A 26,868-nucleotide genomic window follows, 5' to 3' on the forward strand; every position below is an offset into this window, starting at 1 on the left:
TGTTAACAAGGCCCTGCAGCTGTGCTCACCTTGTTAAACTTGACCAGGACAAATTTCAATAAGTTCAGCACATGAAACTATAAGAGACCTTCTTGAGTTCCCCTAGACATGCATCTAAATGTCACATCTATTATCATCACAGCATTAGATGAGAAAGATGTTGAGAAACTGAGCTTGTAAATGGACAATGTATTTTTCTTGCAGGTGATATAGGAGGTTATATTTCAGGGCTTCTCCAAAGGTGAATAATTCCTTCATATCATGGGAAAATGTTCTTAGTATATTCGGAATGCTTTCATGTTAGTATCTGTTGGTTTATATATGATGAATGAATGAAACATTGAATGAATGAATGAATGATGCAAATTTTATTATTAACATGGCCATTTTATTTTCCTTTCATACCTTGATGGAGGTCTCAGTAATGTTTCATTTACTAAAGTATTGACATTATTTGAGATGTTTCTCATAAAAATAATAGGCACAATTGAGACATTTGTTGACAAACAGTTAAAGTACAGAGCTTAATAATGTGAATATATAATATTATAGCTAATATTTAAAGTAATTTAAATAAGAACACATACTTATTATTATTTGATGAGAAATATATTCTTAGATATTGGTGCAATATCAGGTCATTGTAACGGGGACGCTGAGGCAGAAGTTGAATCCATTAGCGGATGTTTATTAAGAAAAGCAGAGTACACAAAACAGGCAGGAGGTCGGTGTCAGAAGGCAGTCTAAGGCAGATGCAAAATAAACGTATTCCAGGCAGCGGTGAGATAAAGCAGGCAGAGGGTCAATACCGGGTGATCAGTCCAAATAAACAAACGTAGCAAGAAGGGGAAATCTAGAGAGCAAAAGACAAAGGCAGGCAAAAGGGGTCAAACCATAAAGCAGTCCTCACTGGCAAACAATCCAAAAGGGGCGATCCGTAAACTCGATAATCCAGAGGCAAAACAAGACGGCAACAGGTAATCAGACAGGGTATATGAAAAACGCTCGGTAAGGCAGGTGAAACTGGCAATACTTCGCAAGGTGGAAGCACATGGTGATCGCTTTTAAAGTACCAAACAGGAAGTGGAAGTAGAAGCAGCAGAGGGAGCATGCAGTCAGTATTCAGGTGAGGGCTCCCTCTGCTGGCGTGGCGTTACAGAATCCCCCCCCCTAGGAGCGACTCCCGGAGCTCGACGTGGCCGACCCCGTGGTCGTGGTGCAGGTCGGTCGGGTCTGGCTCGATGAAATTCCTCGATGAGTGATGGGTCTAGGATGTCGCGGGCGGCTACCCACGATCTCTCCTCAGGTCCATATCCCTCCCAGTCCACCAAGTACTGGAGCCAACCCCCTCGCCGACGCGAGTCCAGCAACTCGTGCACCTGGTAAGCGGGAGTCCCGTCAATGTCCAAGGGTGGCGGTGGTTCTGGGGCTTCATGGCCGGGGTCAGCATCCGGGTGGACCGGTTTCAGGAGGGAGACATGGAAAGAGGGAGAGATACGATAGTTAGCAGGAAGCTCTAACTGGTAGGTAACCTCATTAATTCTACGAAGAATTTTAAAAGGACCGACGTACCTTGGGGAGAGCTTCCTGCTGGGTAGCCGCAATTTGATGTCCCGAGTGGAGAGCCAGACCCGTTGCCCAGGTTGGTAGGGAGGGTGTGGACGGCGTTGTCTGTTAGCCTGTATTTCCTGCGTCCTAACAGCCCGCTGAAGACGAACATGAGCACTGTCCCACACCCTCTCACTACGCCTTATCCAGTCATCGACCGCTGGAACCGAGGAGGGTTCGCCAGACCACGGGAACATCGGTGGTTGAAACCCCAGGACACACTGAAAGGGGGTGAGACCTGTAGACGAGTGGGTGAGCGAGTTTTGGGCGTATTCTGCCCATGGGAGGAATTCCGACCATCTATGTTGTTCACGGTTACAGTAGGTTCTCAGATATCGTCCAATCTCCTGATTCAATCTTTCCACCTGGCCATTGGCTTGAGGATGATATCCTGAAGTCAGACTCACGTTAATATCCAACTGTTTGCAGAATGCCCTCCATACTTGAGAAGTGAATTGGGTGCCCCTATCACTCACTATGTCTTCCGGGAGGCCATAGATGCGAAACACATTGTGGAAGAGAGCAAGAGCAGTTTCCATGGCAGAGGGCAGGCCTTTTAGGGGGATGAGACGACAGGATTTGGAGAATCGATCGATGGTTACCAGTATTGCTGTGAAGTCGTTGGAGGGTGGTAGGTCGGTGATGAAGTCGATGGATAGGTGTGACCATGGACGTTGTGGTATGGGGAGTGGGCGTAGAAGACCAGAGGGCAATTCTTTGGGGGTCTTAGACTGAGCACAGAGGGAGCATGATTTCACAAATGATGTTACATCTCTGTTCATGGAGGGCCACCAGAATGTGTTCTTAGTTAAATGGAGAGTACGTGAGATACCTGGATGCCCGGAGCTTAGGGAAGAATGCACCCATTGCATCACTCGATTCCGTAGAGTACTTGGTACAAATTGCTGGTTGGGGGGACAGTTTGTGGGTGGTGGTTCGTTCTGTTGCTCACGCTGAATCTCCTCCATGATATCCCAAGAGATGGGAGCCAGGATAACCGTGGGAGGAAGTATTGGTTCTGGGGATTGTTGTTCGATAGGAGGATCGTGGCGTCGTGAGAGAGCGTCCACTTTACTATTCTGACTGCCCGGCCTGTAGGTTACCGTAAACTGAAAGCGAGTGAAGAAGAGTGCCCAGTGAGCCTGCCTTGGATTTAGACGTTTCGCTCCCTTGATGTATTCTAGGTTCTTATGGTCTGTGATTACTTGGAAGGGGTGAGTGGCACCTTCAAGCCAATGTCGCCACTCCTCAATTGCTGCTTTCATTGATAAAAGTTCCTTGTTCCCCACGTCGTAGTTACGCTCTGCCTGAGTCAGTTTCCTGGAGAAGAAAGCACATGGAAACAATTTGCCTGGCTGACCGTGTCTCTGTGACAAGACTGCCCCTATACCACAATCAGAAGCGTCCACCTCCACTATAAAGGGCAAATTTGGATCAGGATGTTTCAGGATGGGGGCCGAGGTGAATCTCTCTTTTAGGGAGACGAAAGCTTGACTGGCCGCTTCGGTCCATGCTAGTTTGGATGGTTTACCTTTTAGGAGGGATGTTAAGGGGGCTGCAATCATGCTGTAATCACGGATGAACCTCCTATAAAAGTTAGCAAACCCCAGGAACCGTTGCAACTCCTTTACTGTGGTGGGTTGTGGCCATTCGATGACTGCTTGGATTTTGGAAATGTCCATTTTAACCCCTTGATGACTGATATGGTACCCGAGGAACGAGGTTTGACGAACGTGAAATTCACATTTCTCTGCCTTTACATACAGTTGATTCTGTAGGAGTCTTGATAGGACGGTACGTACATGATCAACGTGATCTTCCTCTGTCTTGGAATATACTAGAATATCGTCAATATAGGCGATCACATACTTGTTGAGCAGGTCCTTGAAGATCTCATTGATGAACGACTGAAACACAGCTGGAGAGTTGGCCATCCCATACGGCATCACCCGGTACTCGTAGTGCCCCCTAGTGGTGAGGAAGGCGGTTTTCCATTCATCACCCTCACGGATTCGAATGAGATTGTAAGCGCTTCGTAGGTCAAGTTTGGTGTATATGGTGGCTTCACGTAACTGTTCTAAGGCAGAGGGTACTAGAGGGAGGGGGTAACGAAATTTAACTGTGACGTTATTCAGGCCTCTATAGTCTATGCAGGGTCTTAGTCCTCCGTCCTTCTTCTCGACAAAGAAAAACCCTGCTGCCGCGGGAGAAGTAGAAGGTTGGATGAATCCGGAGTCTAGAGCCTCGTTAATATATTCCTCCATGGCTTGACTTTCCTTTTGTGAAAGGGGGTAAACTTTACTTTTAGGGGGCATGGCATTCGGGAGGAGCTCAATGGCACAATCCCAGGGACGATGTGGTGGAAGTTGGGCTGCCTTTGTCTTACTGAACACTTCAGATACGTCGTGATAGCAGGATGGAATGGTAACGTCCTTGTGAGTGAGGGGACTTTCTACCGTGGTGGTGTAACAGGGTTGGGGTTTTGCGGAAAGACAGTTCTTTTGACAGAAGGCGGACCAATGTGTTAGCTCACCATGATACCAGGAGATGTCGGGGTCGTGAATCGAAAGCCAGGGGAATCCCAAGATTACCTCATGCTTGGGAGAGTCAACGACGTAGAATGAAATAGATTCCTGGTGCAGCAGGCCGACCTTGAGTGTGAGTGTCTTGGTTTGATAAGTGATTCCTTCTCCGATGAGGGCGTCATCAATGGCTTTGATCTTTATGGGGGGGGGTGCAAGGTTGAACGGGGATCTGGTATTCCTCCACCACAGTCCGGTTGATGATGTTTAACGCTGCTCCCGAGTCTATCAAGGCAGTAAGTTCAAGAGACAGAGTATCATTTTCTAGGGTAATGGGAAAGGTGAGAGATCGGTTGGTAAGTAAGGCAAAGTGGTTAATATTTACCCTGGTGTTGGATGAACGTTTCTGAGGGCATCCTAGACTGCGATGGCCTGTTCCCCCGCAGTAGAAACACAAGTTGTTAGTGCGACGTCTTTCCTTCTCCTCCGCTGACAATCTTGAAATGTTGATCTGCATGGGTTCCTCCCGTGGAGAAGATATGGGTGTTGGTGCTATTGCGAGTTTACAGGGGTTACTCCTTTCAGGTTTGGGTTTGGAGTGTTGTCTCATGAGGTTATCGATCTTTACCGTGAGCGAGACGAAATCAGAAAAGGACAAATCCTCTTTGCGGCAAGCCAGTTCAGCCTGTAGAGCAGGATTAAGACTGTGGAAAAACATAGCTTTCAATGAGACATCATTCCATCCACTTTGAGCAGCCAGAGTTCGGAAGTTAATGGCATATTCCGCAGCTGTACGATCACCTTGCTGAAGTCCGATCAATTGTGTCGAAACATCCCTGCCCCCTGCGGGATATTCAAACACCTCACGGAGTTGGTCCATGAAATAGTTAACTGAGCATCTGAACAGAACGTCCGCATCCCACACTGCTGAAGCCCAATCGATGGCTCTGCCCGTTAACAGTGTCATAAGGAAAGCACACTTTGTTTCTTTGGTTTCGAATTTGTCTTTCTGGTGGTCGAAATATAACTTAACTTGACGAATAAATCCTTTACATAACTCAGCAGTACCATCGAACTTGTCAGGGAGAGCAAAGCTTACCGTTCTAGGCGTGGGAGGAGGTAGCGATCGAATGTACTGTGTTAGGTGCTCGTTGACGGACTGGAGTTTGCTGAGTTGTTCCTGATAGCTCTTTAATAATTCTCCTTGATAAGCAAATGCCGCTTGGAGGTTCGAAACGTCCGCTGGATTCATTGTAGGCGAAGTATTCTGTAACGGGGACGCTGAGGCAGAAGTTGAATCCATTAGCGGATGTTTATTAAGAAAAGCAGAGTACACAAAACAGGCAGGAGGTCGGTGTCAGAAGGCAGTCTAAGGCAGATGCAACATAAACGTATTCCAGGCAGCGGTGAGATAAAGCAGGCAGAGGGTCAATACCGGGTGATCAGTCCAAATAAACAAACGTAGCAAGAAGGGGAAATCTAGAGAGCAAAAGACAAAGGCAGGCAAAAGGGGTCAAACCATAAAGCAGTCCTCACTGGCAAACAATCCAAAAGGGGCGATCCGTAAACTCGATAATCCAGAGGCAAAACAAGACGGCAACAGGTAATCAGACAGGGTATATGAAAAACGCTCGGTAAGGCAGGTGAAACTGGCAATACTTCGCAAGGTGGAAGCACATGGTGATCGCTTTTAAAGTACCAAACAGGTAGTGGAAGTAGAAGCAGCAGAGGGAGCATGCAGTCAGTATTCAGGTGAGGGCTCCCTCTGCTGGCGTGGCGTTACAGTCATATCAAAATTTCCTACTGTTTCAACAATTTCTTTGGGAATTAGAATAAAAACTTGAGATTACAAGGATGTTTTTTCTCAAAAGGAAAATCTGAGAAGCACACGATCTATAATCTCCATTTGAACTTCATTCAGTCTCATTGCTATTTAGGAGAAAGAACAAGATATTAAAGAAATCTCATGGGAAATTTGATGTGTTGTACCAGAGTTAAAGCTATTTTGTCTTTTTTATTTTTTATTTACTTCAATAATTGAATGACCAAAGACAGACAAAGCAGAATCCCAGTAAAAGATATAAAGTATAATATAACTTCTGTAAAGGAATATAAAGTATATACATATTTAATTAAAGATATGTCATAATAGCAACACTATGAATTCAAACTGAATCATTTCACATTGCATGAATAGAGAATATGTCTGAAATGTACAACTAATTTATGGAATTACTGAGCCATCGTAGCCCAATAGTCTAATTTTACCTTTTCACCTCAAAATAAAAAGAATGTTTTTACTCCACAAACACCCCATTAACAAATTGACAACATACTAAAACACCATAATGTCAAAGCTCACTATTTTCCAGACAAAATTAGATCAATTAACCTATCCGTATCTGTTTATTAAATGTGTTGAAATGAGATTAAATACTATCTATGGTAAAGAGAAAAACGAGGGGTCATCTTGCCCTTGGGGGCATATTACCGTACACTGTTCTCCTTGAAAAGAACAAACTATTGAATACTGCAGTTCTTATTTATAAATGTCTCCTTTTAACTTTGCCTTTGGTATGTCCTTGGTAAATGTGTATAATCCCCACCAGAGCGTTTCGATAGTTCTCACCCAAGATTTTTCAATTAAACTCTCTCCCATGGCCAGTGTTTATCCAAGCCAGTCTGCCTCATTAGATGTCAGGTCCCGCTACAGTGTGTGCCAAGCTCAATTTTGAGTTAAGCATATGGAGTGCAGACCTCATGGCTTCTCCCCACGGCGTTCTCCAGCGGAAGGTGTCGGGAGGGTATTGACGGCACTGTCAGAAGTTTTTGCTTAGCTAAGCACAGGTCTCCTGTTTGAGGCTTGTGCTGGGCTGGAGACGGCCCTTCCGATCGATAGGTGCCAACCAGTTACAATGAACTCCCCTTCGCTCACCACACACAGACACACACACAGTGGCTCACACCCCCACTGCTAGCCATCTTTCAAAACCTGGCTGTGGACCGTGAAGCTGCCACACTGCAGGGACAAGATCCCCACACATGATGTGCCAGCACAATGCAGAAAGAGGATAAGACTCCAGCGCCCTTTGTTCAACTGTGTCCTCCGAAAGACAGGTAGAAATTTTACATTTGATTAAGTGCTGAAAAGCTAATCTGAGTGATATAATGATAATGGCATAATTATACTTTTAAGGACTTTTATTAAGACTGTTTTGATTATAGATTATTAATGCTTAATTTACTTTCAGTTGTTACAGTTCTTTGCACTGCAATATAATCAAGAAATCTGACTTTATATCAATTTTTTTTAATAACAGGCAGCATTTTCACAGGGTACATTTTTTTTGTTTGTTTTTTAGGAGCAGCAATGAAAATGCCATAAACTATAGTGAAGGAGTAAATGTGGTACTTATTAAAAAGCATACGCGTACATTATGTATGAAAATGAACATATGGTGCATGTTAATCACTAGTAGGTTAATATTTCTCATACTTAAGAGTTGAAAGATGAAACATTGTATTAAACATTCAGCATGCTACTCTGAATGATGACATGAATGATTTTTCAAATTGTGTGGCTTGTTGATGAAATATTGTTGTCTTTTCTTAGCAATCAGGATTAAGATTTTCACCAGGGTCAACAATAAAATGGAGAAACAAAATCTCATAGAATTACATGAAAGGATTAAACAAACATTAATTTGACCCCAGGTTTATGTAGGGACCATGTCCTAATTTGGTGGTCGGAATAATACACAGCCACACAGAAAACCCTCAGAAACACACTAAAAAGACACACTAAAAACAGAATGCAATATCAACTGCATGGCAACAAGTATGAGCTTGTGTGTATGTGTATTAGGGTGGGTCTAAAATGTATTTAAAACTAATTTAAAGATATTGAAAACCCAGTTAAAAACAGTCACATTTGATCAAAAAGGCTTTGCATGAAATCCCATCTTCCTGGGAAGTTCACCAAGAGCCACTTCCTTCCTCATCTACTCTTGGCCAGTTTCCTTCTTTCCACACTGCCATCTCTGCTGTGACAGACAGATGGGCTGATGTGTTTGCTTCAATTGACCTGTTCACCTAAGAAAGATACACCGAAGTGTGTGTTTAATATACCTACAATACTCTACGGAGTTAGCCATGATTCTGCCGTTTTATTACAAAAATATTTCAACCACTGAATGCTCATGAAAATGTCACAATTCTCTAATGAATTATGCACATGGGCTGACCAAATAAAATTTGTGAGTTTGAAAAGTGTGTTTTAAAAAGAGTTTATTGGTGGTCAACGTGGATAACGCCAAATTATATAAAATGAAACATCAGTATCGGTGGAATTGAAGCTGAGAGGATATCAGAGTCTGTGTCTGCGCAGGCGCAGCGCGTGCACAGGTGGTCGTGTCTTCTTCCTACGGCAGTGTTGCTTCAGCTCAGCACTCTGAACTTTCTACCATGGACAGTCACGATTTCTAAACGCTTGATTCTGTAACTGCTTCTGAATGCCGAATGAAACTGAACGCCTCTGTCTCAGAGTGAGTTACTGGGTGCATTTATTGGCAAAAAATAAAAAATAAAATAAAATTACAGATGCTTCGAAATGAGCGCGTGAACATCTTTTAGTCTTTTAAACGCCTTCCTCTAGCTTGCAGTCGGCTTTGTTTACACTGTCTAGGACCGCAGTGCAACGCAACTGCAAGTTTGACTCTATAGAAAACGCTCGCGTGCGCGCACTCGCAGTTTTATTCACATTGATTGGCAGCGTTTTGTCGCGTTGCGTTGTGTCGTGCCTCTAGTTTGCGCTGTGAACGGAGTTTTTACATGCAGGTTGGTTCTTCTAAGCTATACATTTCCGCAGAGATCCATTGTGCTCTGATGTCTCTTCTTTAACTTCAGGGGAATGAGGAAGCCTTCAGACATGAGTCCGCGCCGCCTGTCAGATATCAGTCCTCAGATCAGACAGCTGAAATCCCTTGTCATTGATGAAGATCTAAGTGAAGAACTGAAGTCATCAAGATCAGTCGAGTACATCAACAACGCATCCATAGAAGAGCGCATCCTGAGGATCACTGGTTACTATGGCTATGAGCCCTGGAACGCATCTCTTAGAGGTAAACTTGATTCATGCGTGTTTTTAAGTTAAATGTAAATGATTTAATGAATATTATATAGGCTAAGGGTGCCCGTATGGTTCTTAAACCTTAAAGGGATAGTCCAACCAAACATGGAAATGCTCTCATAATTCACTTACCTCAACTGTATGACGTTCATCTTTGGAACATAAAAATATTGAAGAATGTTTGGTAACCAGTTCATGAAAATTCCTCAAAATATCTTCTTTTGGGTTCCACAGAAGAAAGAAATGTAGACCGGTTTGTAAGGGTGAGTGAATGATGACGTGGACTATCCCTTTAACTTATAAAGTATCCTATATAGAAATAAAACAGTGTTACATGAATTTCATTATATTGAATTATATAACTATTCCATGCATTATGTAAGTCTGTTGTTTGGACGTTCTTTGCTTTGCTTGACACTTGAAATAATCTGGTTGACTCCTTCCTAAAAAATTTAAATGTGGCTTAAAGGTTACAGCGAGGACTGTTTCTTCTTGTTTTTCATGCTAATCCCATCTATAAATTCTTTGATCTTAGATTTTTTTTTCTTTTTTTTATACATGAGAGCTGAACATCTATGCTTTATGATGTAAACACATCGATCAAAGACCAGCTTCACACCCCTGCATCAATTTGAGCTCCTCTGCAACCCCACGCACAAATATTTATTTGTGGCCGCACTTTAAAATACTGTTGACACAGGCATAGGCAACAAAATCTATCACCCATTTGATAAACAGCTGAGTCAGATCATTTATAAACAAAGAGCCCTTTCAGTTACTTTCTATGTGTAAATACTGTACACATGGGAAAAAAATGCAATATTTATAATCCCTCTTAATAAACTACCATTTTACAGAGTTAACTGTATCTGTAGTAAGTTGGATAGTTATGGCAAGACAGTGAAGTTGGCAAAAATAAACATCTTGCATACTCTGCAAATATCTGTTTAGCAAATGGGACCCCTGATATATCTATTGTTTGAGCAGAACGCTTGCCTGAGTTACGACGTGCAGCTCTGTCAGTTTTTCTACTGTGCATGAGAAGGTAACTGAGTCACAGCCCAGTTTTGCTGAGTCATCAGGGGCAGATGAGGTCCCTCTCAATTCTCATTTCCATTTCTCCACTGACTGCATCATAGCATAAGATTTGTGTGCTCTCTCGTGCACAAGTTAAACTTATGTGAACATGATTGATCGACTTGTTAGTCACATTAGGATAAAGAAAAAAATCTGATTTTATTTTTAAATCATTGAGGAAAGATTTAAGTCATAATGACTTATATAACATATATTTTACCGATGTAGTATTTTATACTAGTCTACATGAAATTGTAACGGAGTAATTCTAGCACATGTGTGCAATAAAACAATTGTTTGATTTTGCTTTTTTTACATCATACAGCAGTCGATGGAGCGATGGTCAGACGGATGTTCATTGAACCTGCCTATAAATGCCAAATAAATGGATTTGATTGGTTTGTGCAATCCAATTAGCCCTTACATTTTCATTTCACAATGGTAATTGGGCAGTTCAGTACGGTTTTAGTTCACATATTGTGTCACTGTATAGGGTTGAATTTAAAAGTCAATTCTTTAACTACTTCATCACATTCAAATTGATACCTTGGTCAATGTTTGTAGCACTGAGCTAGCACGCAGATCACATTAACTCTCCCAAACTGTGGTCTGTGGTGTGACTATGATAATGAGACACTTGTTCTGTTGACTGACTGCTTCTGGGGAACAGTCTGTCTGCCTCCTTGTCCGTTTTGCACTGACAGTCTGTCCTTCAGACCGGGCAGGTTCTTGCCAGTACACGCTAAATGTCCTCTTACAGGCCATAAGGGGCAAAAATATGGCATATAAAGGAGAAATGAGAATCTTTGTAAAACAATTAGTGCATATTCATAGCAGGAGAAACTGTGTTGCATCTTCAGTACCATGGACAACAATACATTATTCATATATCTTGTGCATTGCTTCATGCTATCTAATGTTCTTGTATCTTGCTTTATAATGTGGTATAACGACGTATGTTTTACTTAAAAAAACAAAACAAACAAATAAAAACGTAAGGACAAGTCAGAAATTTGGTCTGTGATAAATGATATTATGCCACAAATATGGAGGTCTGTTTCCACCCTGGAGTAAAAACACTTTGACTGTATTTCTTAAAATATTACATTTTTTGTTTTATCGCACAGTTGTGACCTTTTTTTTTATTTTTTATTTTTTTTACTGAAACTCTATTGTAACTTTATATGTGCTAATATGCAGTACTGTTTAACGGTTTGGGGTAAGAAAGATTTATTTTTGATAGAAATTAATATTTTTATTCTGAAAGGATGCACTAAATTGATTAAAACTGACAGTAAATACATTTATAATTTTAAAGTCGTGACGTATTGTCAAGTATGGTGACCCATACTCGAAATTGGTGCTCTGCGTTTAACCCATCCAAGTGCACACACACAGCAGTGAGTAGTGAACAAATGCACACACGCACACACACACACGCACACACGCACACACACGCACACACACCCGGAGCAGTGGACAGCCATGCTGCAGCGCCCGGGGAGCAGTTGGGGGTTCGGTGCCTTGCTCAAGGGCACCTCAGTCGTGGTATTGAGGGTGGAGAGAGCGCTGGACATTCACTCCCCCCACCTACAATCCCTGCCGGCCGGGGACTCGAACCCGCAACCTTTCGATTACGAGTCCGACTCTCTAACCATTAGGCCACGACTTCCCCAACGTAATGTACAAAATGTTACAAAATATTTCTACTTATGCATATCAACAGCACATGCTGTTCTTCTAAACTTAGGCTAAATTTATATGTAATATGTTATAGTAAAATCAGCATATTACAATAATTTCTGAAAGATCACTGGAGACAGGAGTTATAGTTATATAACAGAAATTTCAGCTTTGCCATCACAGGAATACATTTTTAAACATTTAAAATATATAAAAATAGAAATCAGTTATTTAAAATTTGAATAATATTTCACAATAGTACTGTTTTTACTGTATTTTTATCAAATAAATGCAGCCTTAGAGAACATACAGTAAGAGACTTCTTGCCGACCACAAACTTTTAAATAATAGTGTTTCTATAATTACCTATTTTACTATAATAAGAAAACAATGCTCTAAAAAAGTACTTAACGTCAATTGACTCCAGAACATTTGAATTTCAGATGTTTTCAACAATACAAAGGTGCTAACTGTGAGTTGTCCTACTAAAGTTACAGTTCTGAAATTATATTATTACATATCTCTTGTGTACTGCATTTCAGATTTGCCAGTGCCATTTTTGTTATGCAAATTTCTCCTGTATGTTCTGCATGGAAATTTCTTGCTAAAAAAGAGGGGTTGATGCGATTAAATGCCTGGGGCTATACTTATGACTTTGTATTATGCAATTATATTGTCTGTATCTGCAGGGGAGGACCAGTCCAACAGCGAGAAGGTGGAAGTGAAGGTAGATGGCCAATCTGCCTCAGAAACAGTCCAATCAGATTGTGGGAACAGGCTGCAGAGGCTCCGATGCTGTTTGTATATGACTGCAGTCCACCTGCGCAGAGCACTGTGGGGTGTCGCTGTGGTGATCTGCATCTGCGTTTCTTGGACAGGCTGCACTCAGTTGGCCAAATTAACCATCAGACGCTTGAATGTCCCGTTCACCCTCACTTGGTTCTCCACCTCCTGGAACTGTGCCATCTTCCCTCTTTACTACCTGGGTCACCTGTGCTGTAGCAAGGACAGACAGACTCCCAGACAGCGCTTCAGGTGGGTTGTGTTTCCTTTCACGCAAGGAGATCTGACTCTGTGACCTATGAAACTTCACTGCATTTCAAAATGAGAACTCTTTGCAAAAGTGCTGCACTGTGTAATAGTTTGGTTTTATGCAGACACCTTTTGTTGACTTTGCGGTTTTGTTGGGCTAGGCTGCTTAGATAGAGGACTTGACACTAACCTCATTTTCTTAACAATGTCCCATGGCATTTTGTATAAAATTATTTTTCTTTTTTTAAATTAAATATTTTATTTCAAATGACCCTAAACCTTTAAATGGTAGTGTTAGACAATTGTTGGATTTTTTACTTTACAGTCTTAAAAAAAAGTTAGTATTTTTATATTGTAAAGAAATGCATAGATATGCATCTACAAAATAATTTTAAGCATTAGACTATTTAATTAATTAGAAAATTAAGCACTAGATCAAACATCTTTAAAATCAATAGAATTTTCCAGTCATTCAGGTGTGTCCAAACGTTTGGCATTCTCTGTTACATAAATGTGTATTGGAAATGATGATAAATTATGGTATGATACATTATTTGCATATGTGTGGATTCACAACAGAGAGTGTTGTCAGTTCTTGGGAGATGATGGGCTGTCCCTGAGGATGCTGCTCTCTCGCGTGGCTCCTTTTGGAGTGCTGTGGACTCTCACCAGCTACCTGTACCTGCAAGGCCTTCGCAGAATCCCTGCCACTGATGCTTGTGCCCTTTTCTGCTGTAGTCGTGCCTTTGTCTTCCTATTATCCTGGATTGTCCTGCGGGATCGCTTTATGGGAGTGCGGGTGAGTCTATGATGCATAAACTGATCTATTAAAACCTTTAATTATGGTTATACTGTTGTGTGCAGTTGCGATTTAAGTCTATAATTGATTTTTACCTTTTATCATAATGCACTTTGTTCTATCTAATAACAGATTGTGGCAGCCATTTTAGCCATTGGGGGCATTGTTATGATGACATATGCCGATGGATTCCACAGCTATTCTGTGATAGGCATCTCCCTTGTGGTTGGTTCTGCATCGACAGCAGCTATATACAAAGTAAAATGGGATTACAAAGCACAACAAGTATATCTTAGACTGTCATACACCAATGACCTGCTATTTCAGAAATGTTTCAAATGAACATGCAATTATTTTGTGCTCTATTCGTCTGTAGAGAAATCTGTAAGTGTAAATCTGTTTCTTCAGGTTCTGTTTAAGCTTGTTCTGGGTAGCGCAAAGCTGGGTGAAGCAGCTGTGTATCTTACTGTCCTCGGTGGAGCTAATTTGGTCTTCATTAGTGCTGTACCTCTGATCCTGCTTCTCATGGGGGCCGAGGACTTTGTTTCACCTCGAGATTTGCCATGGCCTAGCATTTGTGGCATGTCCGCTCTTCTGCTGGGTAAGAAGATGGACACAAATACACAGACACAAACTTCTCTTATCTACACAGATTGAATGTGTGCCATCCGGATGAGAGTTCAAGCAGCTGTTAAAATATCGCAATAATCCACAAGTAATCCACACGACTCCAGTCTATCAGTTAACATCTCCTGAAGTGAAAAGCTATGTGTTTGTAATAAACAAATCCATCATGAAGACATTTAACTTCTGACTCTTTTCTTTGGCTGCTCTTTTAGTGTTCAACTTCCTCTTGAATTTTGGGGATCTGATAACACTTCCTACTCTGATTTCTCTGGGCATCGTCCTCAGTGTGCCTCTCAATGCTGGTGAGTCATAATACAGCCACTTGTTGTTTGTGAAGTTTTATGTTGTTAGAAATTTGTATTTCTTCTGTAATCCACAAAAGGTGATGTTAAGCATTATGTTAACTCTGGTGAACATAAGTATTGACCAGGGGTTATTAAACTATTAAAACTAATTTAAAAAAAAAATAAAAAAAAATTGGGGTTTGACAACACTTGATCACCATTTACTTCCATTGTATGAAAAACGTCAGCGTCAACATTCTGTTAAACATTTCATTTTGTGTTTCACGGAAGAAAGCAAGCCATACAGGTCTGGAAAAACATGAGGATGAGTAAATGATTTTTGAGTAAATGACTATTTATATTATTATTTTACTCTTTTACCCCATAATATAATCTACAGTTCAAAATCTGGGCTCAGTGAAATGAGAAATGTCTCCTATGCACACCAAGGCTGCATTTATTTGATCAAAAATACAGTAAAAACAGTAATATTGTAAAATATTAATCCAATTTAAGATAACCGTTTTGTCTTTTAATATATTTAAAAATTAAATGTATTCCTATGATCTCAAAGCTGAATTTCCAGCAGCCATTACCCCAGTCTTTAGTGTCACATGACCTGTAAAAAATCATTCTAATATGCTAATTTGGTGCTCATGAAACATTTCTTATTATTATCAGTGTTGCTGCTTCTTATTTTTGAGGAAAACAATAAACCTATTTTTTATGATTCTTTAATAATTAGATTTTAATAATTAGAATTTATTTGGAATATTATTATTTTGTATCATTATAAATGTTGTTTAATGCATTCTTGCTGAAATTGTTTTTTATATTTTATTTTTTATTGTAGTTAAAAGATTTCATATAGTTTAAATGATTTCCAAATAGATTGCATTAGCATCTTGGTGTTTCAGTACTAAAATATTCAAACATTTAACTGTAATTCATAAGTGACCATCAAAAATCTTTCATACTCCAGTCATAGATCACTACATGTGTGAGATCCAGCTCAACAGTGTACGCATCATTGGGGTGTCCATCATTTGTTTGGGCTTCCTTTTGCTCTTACTGCCTGAGGATTGGGACCAGTGTCTGCCACAGTTACGATCAATGCTGTACAACCGAGAAGAGCCACAAGAGAGCGCCAGAGACAAACACTCAGAAACACTTCACATCAGGCCGAGAGAGGCCAAGAACTGCAACTCCAAAACTACACCCAGCGTCCACTGACTCTGCAGTTTATTCATTCCAAAAGCTCCCGACATGCACCAGATTACTCTCTTCCACATTTATGAGGCAATTTATATGTAGCTACTGCACATCAGACTGAACTGCAACAACAAAGCTGCTAGAGATCTATAAAGGAGGGTGCTATAGATCAGAAGATAATTCTATGCAAAGCTTTAGGATTCAGTTGCTTCACCTGTTACACAGTTAGTTAGTTAACGATGAGCAAGTTTGTGTTTCATTTTTAAGTGCCACTGTGTGAGAGTTTGGAAATGGCTTGTGTAAATTTATATATTTCATTGTTGCTTCATGTGATGAATGAAGTACCTTTGTATATTGCCAGTATCTCCACTGCTGACACACTGTCACACTCTTCAGCATAACATAATAATCCTGATATAAAATATAATCTCACACTGGTTCTCTATACTCTGCATATGTATTTGACATGTATTTGCATATGTGTTATGACCTCATATAATCTGAAAGAAAGGCTACACCCATAGATTCCTCAGAATAATATTTTGCATTATATGTCTATCAGTGGCAATACTTGGTTCACATATTCCTGTGGAATTAAGGCTTAATGTAAACCTTTGTAAGGATTTTTGTTACTTCTTAATAGCAATAATAAAGAACTAATGTATATCCTATGCATATTGTAGCATTCCCTAAAATATATATATATATATGTGTGTGTGTGTGTATCTTATGTTGTAATTGTGCTGAAGTACTTAATGCATTTTAATTGTTCTGAAGTGTGTGTGTGTATGTATGTGTGTGTGTATGTGTATATATATATATATATATATATATATATATGTATGTATATGTGTAGGGGACGTCGTGGCCTAACGGTTAGAGAGTCGGACTCCTAATCCAAAGGTTGCGGGTTTGATTCTCAGGTCTGGCAGGGATTGTAGGTGGGCGGAGTGAATGTACAGCACTCTCTCCACCTTCAATAACACAACTGAGGTGCCCTTGAGCAAGGCACTGAACCAACTGCTCCCCGGGCGCCGCAGCATAAATGGCTGCCCACAGCTCCAGATGTGTGTTCAGTGTGTGTGTGTGTGTGCGTGCGTGCGTCACCATACTTGGCCACTTCACCTCACTTTCACTTCACTTTCATATACATGTGTGTATGTGTATATACAGTATATATACAATATAAATAAAATAAAACTATTAATCACAAAGGAAATGCACACACACACAAAAAATGTATCAAAAGTGACAGTAAAAATGTATAAATTTAGAGGTTTGTATTTCAAATAAATTCTGTTCTTTTGAACTTTCTAATCAAAGAACCCTGAAAGTAAAGTATTTGTATTTTTGAAAAGAAATGTTACTTGCAACAAATCAGCATATTTTATGATTTCTGCAGGATCATGTGCGACTGAACACTGAAGTAACCCTAGTGAAAAACCAATATACTTAAATGTATTTGAAGTACATTTATTTAATGCTAAGTATACTACAAATACATTTTCATATTTATGTACTTAATAAAATGCCCTGCAATTGCACTATTAGTATACTAAACTGGTATCTTAAAGTCTGCTAAATATGAACAACTAATTTTGTACTTAATGTATTTTAATTGTGCTGAAGTAGTGCTGAATTCCAATTAAAGATATAAGTGAAACTATTGCGAGTATACTTTAGATATTTTGCATTTAAAGACCGATATTCAAAGATCATACAGTCCTCGTCAACGGTGACATTAAAACACGTTAGATTTAATATAAAAAATGTGCGTTGTGCACTAGTACGCCAAACAAAGTTTAATTGTAATTTTTATATTTATGTAAGTTTCGAGTTATCTCTCAGTAAATGTGTTAATAGATTTGAACTATACTTAGTATGAAATAAATTTATTTTAAATATATTACTTTTTTACTAGGGAATGGCTGATGAAAATTCAGCTTTGCCATCACACTAATAAATGACATTTCAAAACATTTAAATTATAATAATATTCCATATTATTGCTCTTTTTACTGTATTTTTGATCATATAATGCAGCCTTGGTGAGCATAAGAGATTTCTTTCAAAAATGCATTTATGTTTTATAAATAAAACATACACAATCAGTCATTTGTAATTTTAATAGAAATTTGCTACAGGTTTTGTTTAAATATAAAACAAAATTTCACATAATTTTACACATCACTTCAGAGCCATACACAGGGATTTCATGAACAGAATGTGCCTTATAGAAGCAGACAAATGTTTTTAGGACAGAGGATTATTTTAACTCTCCTGTTACACCATGGTATTAAAAAATGATTGCGATACAAAGCGAGAAACATTAGAAACATTAAGCACAGAAAGATAAAAAAAGCATGCAACACACCCCCCCCCCCCCCCATTATGCAATTATTTAAAAAAAAATGCTATGCTGTAAGCAATGTTTAAATAATGATATCCAGTGATTTTCATATGACCATAAAGCAAAAAAATATATTTTTGACCCATACAGACATTTCTTTATAACAAGTAAAAAAATATAAGATACTGGCATCAAGATATGTGCTTTTCTACATAAAATAGGAAACTTCATTAATGACTGAAGGCACATGATATATTGAATGTCAGTGCACATTTCCTTTTAAGGAAGCTCAACAACCCTTTTCACCCAGCCCCCCAAAAGCTAAAGCCTGTACTCATGATTTTTTAAAAGAATTTTAAGTGGTCACAAAAACACAGAGGAATGGGAAGTCTGATGTGCCTTCAGCTGCAGTGGAACCTGTAACCCATCTCTCGCCAAAAACCTGTTTATCCTTCACATGAGGTATGATTTCCAGATAATTTGAAATGTAAAACCTTTCAGATCAAGTCAAACCATGATTTTGGATTATCAAAATTTTGTTCAGAGAGAGACCACAGAATAATATCCGTCTATATGATGTGTTTCTGAGCTGTTCTAGTGGACCGATAGAAATACAAATAGACCAGAAGAAGAAGAAGAAGTATTAGAAGCGAGAAGAGGATCATAAATGTGACATATCCCCCATAAGGCATCAGCGGCGTGTCTGGAGCTTCAGCGGGGATCATGTTGGTCAGGTTAAGCATGTAGCCTAATGTCCAGCCTGCATCACTGTCTCCTATCTTCACATAGAGAGTGGATGACATAAAATAATCTCAATCATTTTCCATATTCAGTGGCCTAAAATAAAAGTTTCTCAATACTTCATTTTGAACAATATATATTGCTTTATCACTTTCTTTTTGACCTACATAAAATCTAACAGCCTGTCTGAATACTTTTAATGAGAAATAATGTACCATTTTTAATTACACCATACTTACCTTCTTAATGAACTTGATGTCTTTCCAGTTTTCGGGGGTGAAGTTATATCCGTCTTCCAGAAGAGTGAGAATGTAGGTTGCTGAGAAGCAGTATTCTGAAAGGTACTTCTCTTTTATATCGGGATGATTTTCTACAATCTACAAAAGTAAAAAAAGTATAATTTAGACAACATGGTCCAACAAAGGTGAACCATTTTAAACATCCTTCAAAAGACAGTTAATAAAGCATTTGACCTTTTTCCACGGTGTAGAACAGTACGTTGCTAGCCTCTGCTTTGTAGTGGCTAAAGTATCACTTGTCAGATTCAAAAAGTCCATTACAAAGAAGAAAGCTGAAAAGGCCTAGAGAGTCAAATGGCGGAATTATTATCACTAGTTATGACTTACAACCAGCCATTGAAATTCTTTCAAATAAACAATATACATTGTTTCTTACCCCAAAGTTTCCATAGACAGAAGGCTGGAAAACACCATTGAAAGAGCATCTTGAGTAAAGACAAGAGCTGGTATTAAAAACCTTTCTGATTGATTGTTGGCACTGAGACCAATTCCCCAGCCCCACATGGAAGAAGTTTTCATTTGCCAGTTTCACTTCTTCCATACAGGGTGTATTGAAGACACTTGGAACTACCCTGGTGAGGTTATATCCAGGGTGAAAGCAAGGATCCCTTAACTCAATGGGGTCTGTCTTAGGGAAGAAAAAAACATAAGATACAATTGCATAAGAGTCAAGTGTGGTCTCTTTAGATATGCATTAAATAAAAATACAATAGTTAAAATTAAACAAAGCTCCAAGAAGCTAAAATCCAGTTAAATGTTTTATTGTTCCTAACAAATCATTTCTGTCACATTTATCAATGACAGCAATAATAATTATTTTATTTGCTTTGCTAAGCATGCATATGTGCAGTAAATGCATTAATATACTAGTATACACACACACACGGCAAAAAGTTGTAAATAAAGAGAAATAGATTATAGTAATACATTTTACAAATAAAATAAAAATATTTCAGTACTTGATTATTCTTTAATTATTTATGATATTTACTAGAAGTGAAAACTGCACAGTTTTTTTTTTCAGTGAAATATTGCTTCAATGCACCACTTTATTGTATAGAATATGTATTAATTCCCATAGACCCCTGGTCTATACAGCTTCATTTACAATGACAAGCATACCTCATCAGCTTTAAGTGTTGACTCTAATTTCTTGCCCATATAAAGCTTGAGAGCTTGGTCCTTTCCGTAACAGAGAAAGCTGTGGGTGTACAGGTGATAATCGTTTCCGTACAGCCTGAAGTCAATAGAATTGTCGTTTGATTCAATATTCTGTTGAGGAACGAAGGTTATCTGAGTAGATGCTCCACCCAGGTCCAGAGCTCCAAGTGTCCCTGTGGGCTGCATGATAAACACAGCAAGATTGAACAAATGGCCTTTTCACACTGAAACTGTTTCAATAATCATTCTTATACTAGATATAAAATGTACACTGTATATATTCAGCACTGAAATTCTGTGAAAAAAGGGCTTTGGGTTAAAAATTACAAATGTGAAACATTGTTAAGTCCAGGTTAAAAACCACCATACCTTTCTCAAGTTTTCACTCAGGTAATTGACTGTAATCCATCCGAAAGCTCCCTCCTCTTGGCCTGAAATGATACGAGCTCCCTGATAGGAGAAGGGGTAGCTCTTCAGTGAATGTGCTACAGAGTCCAATACCTTATCTGAGGCTTTCTCATTCTCCATCCTTAAGAAAAAAATATATTTTTATTAGCCTTTACCATTCAACAATTACATGACAAAACTTAAAAAATAAATTAGTTAAACAATATACACTACATTTGGATTTTACATTTTTTAAAGAAGTCTCTTATGCTCATCAAGGCTGCATTTATTTAATCAAAAATACAGTAAAACAACACTGTGAAATATCATTACAGTTTCAAATAAGTATTTTCTACTGTAAACGGTTTTAAAATGTTATTTAATCTTCCTTTTGAGAGAAAATGAAAAAAACAAAACAATTGTCAAATAGTCAAAAAGAGTGAAACGTATTCTGTCATCCTTGAGAACTGATTCCAGAAAATGACGCAGTTGCAAAAATTTGTAGAAATTAAGATTTTTCTTTAGATTACAGCCCGCAATGTACCGCGTAATTAAACAGAATTTACAGCGTACCTATTTTGTAACTAAAGAGTACCTCCACAGTACCTACTCGTAGGTATAAGGGAACAATATGCAACGTTTGGGGAATAAGGGTGTAATAACCTGTGGAATTATGAAGCATTCATACTGTAAGTATTTTATAACTAAAGGGTACCTATTCTGAAATTGCGTGGTATGTATGACACCCAAAGCACAATTTTCCGCGTGAGCATAACTTACAGCTGTACGTACGTGTAGGTAAACGGAAACAATGTACAAAGTTTGGGGAATAAGGGGGTAATGACTTTTTAAAAGAAAATTAAAAGTATTTATACTGTTAGTATTTCATATGTAATATAACTATTCTAAGATTATGTGGTATGCATGACCTACTGTGTTTGGCAACAATATTATGATTTGTAACAAGTTGCCTTATTGTAATAGCAAAATATATGATGCAGTATATTTTACACTACATACTGGGTACTTATTGTATTATTGCAACATATATCGTACATAACAAATAGTAAACTGTAGTAGGCCTATACTATTGTAGAATTTAGTAATTATAATAAAGTTAAAAACCACCATAGTCAAGATTACTAAAGTATGGGGAAATTTTGTATGATATGAAAATTTACCTGATAAAAGAGCATTGCATATGGTCATCTCAGCAGCGAATCATGTCCGTTGAGGTACAGTACAGTGGAAAACTAGAATACCTGTTTCCAGGTGTTCCCAGGATATAACAGATAAATATAATACACGTACATTTACCGAATTGATGTTTTTTTGATAGCTGTAGTGCTGTTGGTGCACTTGAGCTTCCGTATGTGGTTTGAGGCAAGTAGAATAAAATGTACTACAACATTTTTCTTAAGTACTATGCAAACATACACCCTTGTTACGTGTAGATACTGTGTAAGTCTAACATCTGCAGGCTGTAATCTAAAGTGATGCCTTGTTACCCTCTTGTTACGTGTAGTTACTGAGTAAGTGTAACATCCGCGGGCTGTAATCTAAAGTGATGCCTTTTTACCTGTAGTTACAGTGTAAGTGTAACATCCGCGGGCTGTAATCTAAAGTGATGCCTTGTTACCCTCAATGCATCACTTTAGATTAGATTACCCTCTTGTTACGTGTAGTTACTGTGTAAGTGTACACAATAACTACATATAACAAGGGTGTATATTTGCAGAGTAGTTAAGAAAAAGGTTGTAGTACATTTTATTCTATTTGCCTCAACCCACATACAGAAGCCCAAAGTGCACCAACAGGACTACAGCTATCAAAAAACATTAATTATACAGTAATTATACGTGTTGTGTATTATGCTGTTATTTATCCTGGGAGGAGCTGGAAACAGGTCATCTACTTTTCCACTGTATTGCACATCGACAGTACAATGCTGGTGACCTGACTCGCTGCTGAGATGACCATAAGCAACACTCTTTCATCGGGTAAATTTTCATATGAGAATTTCTAAACAAAATCATATCAGAAGCTCATCACATAATTTCCCCATACTTTCAGCTGATTTGTTCAGTAATCTCCATGACCACACATAAATAACACTAGTAAATAATATAGCATATATTCTTTAGTAAACTGGTAAAAAAGTTTATAGACTATGATGGTTTTGAACCACTATAATTACTAAATTATACAATAGTATACTACAGTTTACTATTTGTATCAATGTCATATAAGATATATGTTGTAATAATACAATAAGTAGGCTACCCAGTACATAGTGTAAAAATATGATGCATCATATATTTTATGTTATTACAATAAGGCAACTTGTTCTAAATCATAATATTGTTGCCTAACACAGTAGGATATAAATACCACGTAATCTTAGAATAGTTACACCTTAATTATGAAATACTAACAGTGTAAATACTTTTAATTTTCCAGGTCATTACCCCCTTATTCCCCAATTGTTTCCGTTTTCCTACATGTACCTTCAGCTTTAAGTTATGCTGACGTGGAAAATCGCGGACTCTACCTACACGTAATTTCAGAATAGGTACCCTTTAGTTACAGTATAAATGCTTAATTTTGCAGGTTATTACACACTTATTCCCCAAATGTTGCATATTGTTCCCTTATACCGACGAGTAGGTACTGTAGAGGTACTCTATAGTTACAAAATAGGTACGCTGTAAATTCTGTTTAATTACGTGGTACATTGCGGGCTGTAATCTAAAGCGTTACCATTTGTCATGAATCTGGTCTATGAACTTCCGTTAACTCACCACCAGAGGTAACTCGCTCACCACATGGACTCTTGCACCACACTAACTGTTGCACGCCACCTCAGACTACAATTCCCATCATCCATTGCACTGACGACACACAGCTGATTGCACTGATCAAACACCCTACATAAACCATGGACTTCCTCTTCCTTTCTGCCGAGTATTATATTGCGTTTATCACTCCCCTAGTGTTAGCTGCCATTCTGTGTTTTTCTGTTTAGTTCCAGTATTGTTCTGCATTTATAACTCTCCTAGTTTTAGCTGCGATACGGAACACACTCTGTTGTCATAGTCTTGCCTTGTGTGTTTTTCTAGTGTTTTGATTCTTGCCCGTGTTTCCTGGATTTACCCCTTTGCCTTGCCGTTTGGATTCTGTTTGCACCTCTCTTGGACTACTGCTCGTATACCTGGATTATCTCTCTGCCTTGCCCTGTTGGATATTGTTTGCCGATCGTCGACTCTCGCTAGCCCTAGGATTGCTCTGTGTCTTGCCCGTGCCATACCTGTTTGCCGTTGTTTGACCCCGCCTGTTTATTGACTATGTTTATAAATAAAAGCTTGCACTTGGATAAAATTTAACAAAACAGTACCACAAATAAAAACACTGAATGACCCCGAAAAAATCCTCCCCCCCAGGCCCTATCCCCAAATGATAGGGCACAAATAACATCAGAAAGTCACAAAGTGAAATAATGAACATAAATAAACCTGTCACCATACTAATGCCACTGAGAACAAATAGCTCCTTCAAGAGTCGCTCCTATATAAACTATAAGTTGGAACCATGTGTCACGAACAGGCTAGGAGACACGGAGGAGTAAGGTCAATACAGGGTTTATTGGGAAAGGTGCAAGGGTGAATGCTGGGTGGAGGAGCGGGAACAGGATCCAGGAAGGGGAGTCGGCGGTGCGCACTGCCGCGGGGAGGAACAGGACCAGGAAGAGCCAGGAGCGGTGGAGAACAGGAGCGGTGGAGACTAGGAGCGGTGGAGACTTGGAACAGGGGGAATCTGGAGGTCTGCAGGAAGGTAACACAAGGTTAGTAGTCAGGCTAGGTTCGGGTAGTGAACGGTAGACCGGACGAGGAAGGAGTGCTTGTGGTGAGTGGATATAGTGCTGTTCATTAGCCGGTGACAGGTGCGGGGAATCAGTACTCAGGTGATTGGGATCTGGCTAATGAAGGTGCAGGTGACTGTGATTCTCTGACATTACCCCCCCCTCCAGGGGCGGCTCCTGACGCCCTACCACGGCGACGGGGGCGGCCTCGGCCTCTGGGTGCGGGACGACTAGGGTGATTGCGGTGAAACTCTTCGAGGAGCGAGGGGTCGAGGATGTCGTCCCTGGCCACCCAGGATCTTTCCTCTGGGCCATACCCCTCCCAGTCCACCAGGTACTCGAGCCGGGCGCCCCGTCGCCGCGAGTCCAGGATGTTGCGGACCCGGTAGACCTCAGCCCCATCGATCATCTCCGGAGGAGGGGGTGCGTCCGGTCCCGTGGTTCCTGGTGTAGAGGGGGAGAAGGGTTTGAGCAGTGAGACGTGGAAGGTGGGGTGGATGCGATACCTGGGGGGGAGCTGAAGCTCATAGGTGACGTCGTTCACCTGCCTCTGGATCTTAAACGGACCTATGAAGCGGGGACTCAGCTTTTTGCAAGGCAGGCGGAGACGGATGTCCTTGGTCGACAGCCAGACCCGATCTCCTGGCTGGTATTGGGGGGTCTCGGATCTCCGGACGTCCGCAAAGCGTTTATGTCTCCGCACTGCCCGCTGAAGATGGATATGTGCTGAGTCCCAAACCCTCTCACTCTCTCGGAACCAGTGGTCCACAGCTGGAACCTCCGCTGGTTCCTCCGTCCAGGGGAACAGAGGGGGTTGGTAGCCGAGCATGCACTGGAACGGGGTGAGACCGGTGGTGGCCTGGCGAAGGGAGTTTTGTGCATACTCGGCCCATGGGAGAAAACGGCTCCAGCTGTGCTGATCGGGGGAGCAGTATGACCGGAGGTAGCGTCCGAGCTCCTGGATCTTACGCTCAGTCTGGCCGTTGGTCTGGGGGTGATAGCCCGAGGACAGGCTGACGGTGATTCCCAAGAGGCGGAAGAAGGATCTCCAGACCCGGGACACGAACTGAGGGCCACGGTCCGACACGATGTCTTCCGGTAAGCCGAAATTGCGGAACACATGGTGGAATAGGCATTCGGCGGTCTCCAATGCCGTGGGCAAGCCCCTGAGGGGGATGAGTTTGCAGGCCTTGGAGAAGCGGTCAACCACAACTAGGACACAGGTGTGGCCCTCAGACTCAGGGAGGTCGGTGACGAAGTCCACACCGAGATGGGACCAGGGCCTCTGGGGAATGGGCAGGGGAACCAGTTTGCCCGCGGGCAGATGGCGAGGAGACTGGGACATGGCACAGACTGAGCACCCTCGGACGTACCTGATGACATCCGCGGTCATACCGGGCCACCAGTACCGAGCTTGGAGGAGTGAGAGGGTTCGCTGGCTGCCTGGGTGTCCAGAGCCCGGTACTTCGTGAGCTGAGCCCAGAAGGGTGAGGCGTTGGGAGCGGGGCACATAAATTTTCCCTTCTGGGCCTCCCTGCGGGGCGGGTTCGGTGAGAGTGGCGTCACGGATGTTGTCGTCAAGTGTCCACTGGATGGGGCTGACTATGAGGGCTGGAGGGAGAATGGGTTCGGGGTCTGTGGGTGTTTCTGGGGCATGCAGGCGGGAGAGAGCATCGGCCTTGGTGTTGCGGATTCCGGGGCGGTAGGTGATAGTGAAGGAGAACCGAGTGAAGAAGAGGGCCCAGCGTGCTTGACGGGGGTTTAGGCGTTTGGCATCTCTTAGATACTGGAGGTTTTTATGGTCCGTGATGACAGTGAAGGGGCAGGCGGCTCCCTCCAGCCAGTGACGCCACTCCTCCAAGGCTAGTTTGATGGCCAGCAGCTCTCGATTGCCAATGTCGTAGTTTACCTCCGCAGGGGACAGCTTCCGCGAGAAGTAAGCGCAAGGATGGAGGCTGGGAGGCTCGTCGTGGTGCTGGGACAGCACGGCCCCGACTCCTGTGGTGGAGGCGTCGACCTCCACGACGAAGGGGAGCTGAGGATCCGGGTGGCGTAGGATAGGGGCCGTGCTGAAGGCTTCCTTGAGCTTTTGGAACGCT

The 26,868-nt window shown here is 40.8% G+C and overlaps 2 protein-coding genes across 3 annotated transcripts in view; one reads left to right on the plus strand and one right to left on the minus strand.

Moving 5' to 3' along the window:
• Window positions 1-8,648: 8,648 nt before the first annotated feature.
• LOC306852728 (solute carrier family 35 member F3-like) lies at window positions 8,649-15,993 on the plus strand (the record flags this gene model as incomplete). The annotated part of the gene is made up of 8 exons (XM_079389792.1): window positions 8,649-8,674; window positions 9,036-9,250; window positions 12,708-13,053; window positions 13,630-13,849; window positions 13,982-14,107; window positions 14,258-14,450; window positions 14,689-14,778; window positions 15,743-15,993. The coding sequence occupies 8 exons, from the start codon at window positions 8,649-8,651 to the stop codon at window positions 15,991-15,993; spliced, it is 1,467 nt and encodes a 488-aa protein (XP_079245918.1).
• Window positions 15,994-18,083: 2,090 nt separating this feature from the next.
• Window positions 18,084-26,868, minus strand: part of LOC306852090 (ectonucleoside triphosphate diphosphohydrolase 1-like) — a 28,891-nt gene continuing 20,106 nt past the window's right edge. For both annotated transcript variants that reach the window (XM_079388715.1, XM_079388716.1), the window contains exons 5-10: window positions 20,893-21,052; window positions 20,485-20,703; window positions 19,739-19,990; window positions 19,537-19,644; window positions 19,303-19,440; window positions 18,084-19,101 (exon numbers count right to left, since the gene is read on the minus strand). In XM_079388715.1, coding sequence (XP_079244841.1) covers window positions 18,892-19,101; window positions 19,303-19,440; window positions 19,537-19,644; window positions 19,739-19,990; window positions 20,485-20,703; window positions 20,893-21,052 — 1,087 coding nt within the window. In that variant the 3' untranslated portion in view covers window positions 18,084-18,891. The remainder of the gene's footprint in view (window positions 19,102-19,302; window positions 19,441-19,536; window positions 19,645-19,738; window positions 19,991-20,484; window positions 20,704-20,892; window positions 21,053-26,868) is intronic.

Source organism: Barbus barbus, assembly GCF_936440315.1.
Source record: "Barbus barbus genome assembly, chromosome: 32".
Taxonomy (NCBI): domain Eukaryota; kingdom Metazoa; phylum Chordata; class Actinopteri; order Cypriniformes; family Cyprinidae; genus Barbus; species Barbus barbus.